The 7,435-nt window shown below is 36.2% G+C and overlaps 1 protein-coding gene across 1 annotated transcript in view; it reads right to left on the bottom strand.

Annotated features, from left to right (window-relative positions):
- Positions 1 to 7,435, bottom strand: part of LOC127831193 (uncharacterized) — a 62,790-nt gene that overhangs the window by 23,912 nt on the left and 31,443 nt on the right. The window contains exon 2 of the mRNA XM_052356184.1: positions 7,278 to 7,399. Coding sequence (XP_052212144.1) covers positions 7,278 to 7,399 — 122 coding nt within the window. The remainder of the gene's footprint in view (positions 1 to 7,277; positions 7,400 to 7,435) is intronic.

The raw sequence follows: 7,435 nt of genomic DNA, 5'->3' as shown, positions 1-7,435 counted from the left end.
TGATCCTAGGCATAAGCGTTCTTGAGTTATCATCAGGAAACCATTTTACTATTCGGGTCACTGTGACCTTGACCTTTGACCTAGTGACCTGAAAATCAATAGGGGTCATCTACAAGTCATGATCAATGTACCTATGACGTTTCATGATCCTAGGCCTAAGCGTTCTTGAGTTATCATCCGGGAACCATTTTACTATTGCGGGTCATTGTGACCTTGACCTTTGACCTAGTGACCTGAAAATCAATAGGGGTCATCTACGAGTTATGATCAATGTACCTATGAAGTTACATGATCCTAGGCCTAAGCATTCTTGAGTTATCATCCGGAAACCATTTTACTGCTTTGGGTCACCGTGACCTTGACCTTTGACCTAGTAACCTGAAAATCAATAGGGGTCATCTGCGAGTCATGATCAATGCAGTGCTTTCCACAGGATTTTTGTCAGGCTCCCCAAGGCTGATAGGGCGGGTTCGGGAGGGGTGTCCCCTCCCGACGATGATTTTATTTTTTATTTAACGTGTCAATTCACATTCTGTGGTGCGTTATAACTCAAAGAAAAACAGCGTCAAAAGACGTCATTTGGTACGCTATGACTCTTCAAAAAAATCCCCCAGTCATTAACACATATATATATAATTTGTTATATTGTTTAATTGTTTTAAAACTTTCCCGCACAGATAGTAAAATCCCGACTCGAACGATTCCCCAATACATCGGTTTCAACCCGACTCTATTACTGTATACTTACTACTTTTTCAAGTTTTTATTTATTACTCGATAATCCTGTTTATTCTGTTTTTATAAATCACTTTCTGGTAAATATTTACGAAAAAAGCTCTCAATTATTTCTTTAACACAAACCTTGCTATTTTTCTATATTTTCAAATAAATTTTAAGTGACTATTTATAGATTTGGTGAAATATTGCCTCTGAACATGTGTCAGTCCCCTGATGTGTTGTGTGCTTGTTAAAACGCTCAATACACGCACGCTTTATATGCAAATGACACGACGTTGTACATGCAGCATAATTTTCCGCGCTCTTTTTAATTGAGAAAAAGATTCGACACAAAATAAAGTTGCACTGCTAATTTGAAGCAAGAATATTTTAACGTTGCAGTAACATTTACATTCGGAAGTGTGTTTCAGATTAAAAACGCGTTGACATGGACTTACGGGAATGGGTTTCGGATTACAAATTTAATTATTCTCATTTGAGATTTCAACAAATATTAACAGTTGCGTTATGAATTCAATGATAATTTGTTTAAACACTTTACGAGTCGAATAAATGTTTTAATGAAATTATGCATGAAATTCACGTTGTCCACGAGGATTACCGCCGGTTGCCATCATCAGTCTTCTAAGTATCATTCTATACATAGATGGTGACGTCACTTCGTTATTGTCATCTCTATGCTAGGACGCATCACATTCCCCTGATTTGGGGATTTGTGCTTCGGCCAAAATAGTTCCGCGTAGGAATGAATATTTTTTTATAATGAGAAAAACGGTGTTAAATATGTGTTTAAAATGGAATGTTGTTTAAAGAAATGTTATTTAGTATGTTTAAATGCGATTTTGAATCTCTATTAAGACTGATAGCAATTTTCAGAAGCACGATTACTTGACTTACTTTCGCTTTTACTTTTCACTTGTAAAAGAAGTGCTACCCACAATTCCTTGCGCGTTAGTACACAGGTCAGTAAGACCGGTGTGTACACAATGTTTAAGTATCGATTATCGGACCAAACATTTACAAGTGTGCGTAATTTATTCAACGAAAATTTGTTAAAGCGCATTACGTGTTAAATAAATGTCAGAAAAACGAGGTGAATTAGTTCTTTAAATGGACATGATGAAATGTTCATGTACTGGAATTAAATTGTTATCGTATAATTGTAACCGGGAGTTATTTGCACAACTTACTCGCTATAAGTTATTAATTGTTTACCACTTGCAATTAATTTCTCGTATTAATTATGAGTCATAGGTAACATTTGTTTACAGTAAAAAGGTGTGATGATGACGCCCGAAACCGTCTTCAATGTACTGTACTGTACTAGTTACCGGTTTTTTATTATGTAAATGGTACAACTTCTTGCTAATCAAGCTGCGATAAACTCTTACTTCGTGCCCGACGTCAGTCAAAAATAATGGTCGATAGTTAACCCCGCCCTCATAAGCATTTGCGTAACCGATTGGATGATGAACATCACAGTTTGACGACTGGAAAGTTACCTGATACATCCTTGTCAGCCCTTAAATGTGCAATGTGGCTAGAAAAATCGATACGCGCGTCATGCTATTCTCTTATCAGTGGATTATCCATTACCCCATGTGGTGTTTATGGCGATTACTTGTGAAAGTAGGTACCAAGTGCTCTTTTAAAACAGGGAAAATTGATACACTGATAGAGAAACCTTGAGTTTTTTTTTTACAATCTCCACTTTCTTTCACTGAAAAATACACTGATCGGAAAATTTCAAGCGCCCCGGGGACTCTGATTTCGAAATTCAAGCGCCCAGACGCTTAAATGGCCTGTGGAAAGCCCTGCAATGTATCTATGAAGTTTCATGATCCTAGGCATATATCTTGAGTAATATCATCAGGAAACCATTTTACTATTTCGGGTCATCTTGACCTTGACCTTTGACGTAATGACCTGAAAATCAATAGGAGTCATCTGCGAGTCATGAACAATGTACCTATGAAGTTTCATGATCCTTGGCATAAGCGCTCTTGAGTTATCATCCGGAAACCATCTGGTAGACGGATGGACCGACATGAGCAAAACAATATACCCCCTCTTCTTCGAAAGGGAGGGAGGGGGGGCATAATGAGAAAACTGCCCCCCTCCCAGCGGCCATGTTATTCAACTGACCGGAACCATTTTTGAACTCAACTCTCGTATCAAGGAAACAAATGTTCTTAGCAAATTTCATGAAAATTGGGCCAAAAATGTGACTTCTACTGTGTTCACATGTTTTCACTATATACATATAGAGAAAAATGCCCTGCCCACTGGCGGCAATGTTTTTTCACCGATTCCTACCATTTTCAAACTCGTCCGAGATACCAATGTTTTGACCAACTTTCATGATGATTGGGCAAAAATTGTGACTTCTAGAGTGTTTACAAGGTTTCTCTAAAGCCAAATAGGGAAAACTGCCACTATATACATATAGAGAAAAATGCCCCGCCCACTGGCGGCCATGTTTTTTCACCGATCTCGACCGTGTTTGAACTCATCCGAGACATCAATTGAACCAATGTTTTGACCAACTTTCATGATGATTGGGCATTCTAGAGTGTTTACAAGGTTTCTCTACAGCCAAATAAGGAAAATTGCCCCGCCCACTGGCGGCCATGTTTTTCAACGGATCTGAACCACTTTTGAACTCAACCAAGATATCATTAAGACAAACATTTTGACAAAGTTACATGAAGATTGGGCATGAAATGTGACTTCTACAGTGTTTTCAAGGTTTTTCTTTTTTTTGACCTAGTGACCTAGTTTTTGACACGGCAGAACCCAGTTTCGAACTCGGCCGAGATTTCATTGGGACAAAGCTTCTGACCAAGTTTCATGAAGATGGGACAAGAAATGTGGTCTCTAGAGTGTTTATGAGCAAATGTTAACGGACGGACATACGACGGACAAAGACCGGTCACAAAAGCTCACCTGAGCAATCAGGTGAGCTAAAAATGCAATGTAATTTTTCAATACTATATCTCAAAACAGGAAACTAATATTAGTCATTAAACCAAATAGTAGAAACATACACATGGAGATTTGTGTTTTATTGCTTGAGGTGTTAATTAATGACAGATATGAATCGGATACCAAAATTTCACTTCCAAATTTGCGTATGCTGGTCCATAAATGGCATTGTAAGATTTAATTGAAAAAAACCAGATGCTTAAGACACAGTGACCTCCTAAAAAACTTTTTACTTAAAAGGAAAATTTGTGTTTGGTGCATATTACAATTTGTACAAAAACCTGTATTGCAATTACTTAAATTTTCTCACTTGTCCTTCAACATAGAGAAACACTCTTTAAATATTTTTGCTTTTTGTGAGTGTGCAAAAACATCCAATAAAATTCAGTTTACAAATGACAATATTTGTTTTGGTAATTTGATTGTTCAGATATCCATTTGAAATGATTTCTGCAAAACCTTACTTTTTGTTTTATTTATGAACTGCTGTTCTAATCAAAAATACCTTTACACAAAATAGCCACAAGCTACAAATAAATTAGTTGAGTGAGGACAAACTAATTGAATAATATTAATTTTCATTATGATACCATGATTGTTGAAATTCCCTAGAACAAAGACAAAACAAGAGCACCGTATAACGGGTGCCAACGCTCGGCTTCGGGTGCAGTTTTGAATAAATGAAAGCTTGTCAGAATTTTTTGTTTTGTTTTGCTTTTTAGAGGTCACAGTGACCTTGACCTTTGACCTAGTGACCCCAAAATGGGTGTGGCGTGTAGAACTCATCAAGGTGCATCTACATATGAAGTTTCAAAGTTGTAGGTGGAAGTACTTTGATTTTAGAGTCAATGTAAAGGTTTTAGCACGACAATGACGGCGGACAAGCTGGCTATTACAATACCTCGCGTTTTCTCCGAAAACAGCCAAGCTAAAAATATCAGCCTTTATATTAAGCCTCGCTAAACTGGGCAGTCAGCACAAGCTAATCTGAGACAACACTTTCCGCCTTTATGGTATTTTTCCTTTAACATTCTCTTTGCGCAAATACCGAAAGTGTTGTCCCTGATTTGCCTGTGAGGATTGCACAGGCTTATTTTGGACAACATTTTACACATGTGCACTAAATCCCATTTTCCATGTGGTTGCTCATTTTGACAAATATCCTTGCACACCAAACAACATCATACATATCAACAGTCTGTTTATAAGTCCCTGAATGATTGGATGACAATTGAATTACATTTTTTCGAAAAAAAAGTGATTTATCAAAATAACATTTTGCACTTATCTTGGCAAATACGTCTGCTTACTCCTAAAAGTGTTCAGTTTGTGTTTGTGTTGAGTCGCAGTTTATGACAGGTGGCTCTGCATCCAAATAATTCAATTTTTTTTATATATATAAAATTACACATAGAGATGGCCTCAAGAGAATATGATTTATCCAAGATATTTTTGTAGGGAACTGACAATTTTCCATTAAAATTGTACCAATTTTAATTCATATAAAAATTATGTACCGTAAATCCACGAATATAATATGCCCTCGTGCATAATACGCACCCCCGAGTTTGGTCAAAATTTATTGGTAAAAATTGAACATCCGAGTAAAATACGCACTAAAAAAATAAGTGTCCGAAATCTGCCATTTCCCAAAAAATGTGTCAATATATTTTTGTGTTGTGAAAATAGCAAATCAATTTGGTGTTGTCAACTATCTGTTTCACAGTAATACCCTGGTATATTGATCGGGATGTGTTATAGTGCTGTTGTTTTGACAGTTGCATAATAAATATCTCTGTCTATTGTTTATATTACCATTGATTGTTACCGATAACACACGGGCCCCTTGCTGACATCTGGGTCAAGCAGTCATAATAACAAAAGAAAGAAGCAGAGACGCTGTTTTTTGTTTTCACATTTAATTCAATTTGACAATATTCGGGATGATAATAATTATAATAATAATAAATTAATAAGAAGACAAAATGGTTACTTCCGTTTTTATAGTTGTCTAGATGAATTACTTTTCCGAAGTGTTACAAACACGATACTTTAATATAACTTAAAATACAATTAAACCGCTCGTGTTTTTCATGATCGCTTTAATTAAAATATACGCTGCTGTCACTAAGGCTAGGTTGGGAGTAAAAAACAAATTAATTAATTATCACCTTTCAATTTCATTCGGCAATCGGCAGACAGGTGTAATAGACTCTATTAGCATCATAAAACTAATTATTTAATTACCACTCTTTACTTCAGATATGGTAAATATGCGGTAGAAAGATAAATAGTGGTCAGCTAAGAAATATTCATTTACGGGAATTGTCAGTTGTTTTTTTTTTCATTTGCTAATCTCTTTATACAACTTAGCGTCCAGTCGCTATTTTGTAGGCAAACAACAATATTAACTGTGTATTCAAAGTATACAGTGTCTGTGCATGAATGACCCAATATTATCCGATGGCTCCTCCCGTTCTCACGTTTCATTCGACAACATCATTTCATGTGTAAGCGAGCTCAATGTTGATAGGCCAGCTACCATGCGCACTTCAATAACAATAAGGTCAAGCGATGTCTCATAATCGGGTACAGACCGGGTTTCGTTTACCGTTCGAATTGCGAACTCTTTCATTAAAACAAAGAGACAAATATAGAAAACCAGTCCGATATAAATGGCGGATGTTTTCAATGAAATTTTATTAGATTTTTGCATTTTCACAAATAAGATTTTTATTGAGCCAAATTCTCAATATTTTCGCAAATGACTCAAATGGCGAACGACAGCGCGAGCCCTGTTGCACCCCTTTGATGTAATGGTGTAGTTCAAAATGGCTGCTGCGAAGCGAATAACAGCGATTAAGTTGAAAATTTGCACAGGAAAAATTGTGTTCTGCTCTAAACTCGTATATTATACGCACCCCCTACTTGAAGAAAAAATCAGCAGGTAAAAAAGTGTGTATAATATTCGTAGATTTACAGTATATGGTACCAACAAAAATTGAGAAAAAAATCAATACATTGAATATACTATGATCTGACTGAACATTCAAAGGGCTCTACAGAACATACTCCAGCAAATGGTTGCAATGTCACTTTAAGCTTTGAATGTAGTGCAATTAGTTCACCATAAAAAATCAAGAGACTCGATGTCTGATATCCACTTAAATATTTTCATTAATACTTACTTTATCTGATGGTGGTACTCTTTGATATTGGAATAAATTGACTAACAGTTTTACAGATAACACCGTGTATATCTTATGGTATTTTATACCAGAAAGATCAATTGGAATAACAAAATTGTATTAAAGTAAAGATATTTCATTGTCTGTTATATTAGTTATTGCAAAGAAAGAAGGAAACACCACCAATAAATAACAATGGGACACAACTGCTTCAAACCCACATATTATTATTATTATGGGTTGTCTACCTTTAACACTTTCTTTAAATCTGCAAATAGAAAATTTCACATGCCTTGGGCTTGGGCGCAGAAACTGTTATCAAAACAAGTTAATTTCTAACAGATTTTTGTTTTGCACCTAAGCTACACTAGCAAACTGATCTAACACTATATAGATGCTGGCCTCACCTCTGGTCGCTGTAGCAGGGTCAGACGCTTGCCCCGACATCGAAGGGTGGTGGTGGAGGTAGCCTTCAGAAGCAACATTCCCTGAAACAATCACCATGGTGACACATTGTATCTTCA

The sequence above is a fragment of the Dreissena polymorpha genome, chromosome 5, assembly GCF_020536995.1.
Source record: "Dreissena polymorpha isolate Duluth1 chromosome 5, UMN_Dpol_1.0, whole genome shotgun sequence".
NCBI classification, from domain to species: Eukaryota; Metazoa; Mollusca; class Bivalvia; order Myida; family Dreissenidae; genus Dreissena; species Dreissena polymorpha.
Note: the sequence above shows the minus strand (reverse complement) of the source record. Positions and strands in the feature narration are given on the sequence as shown.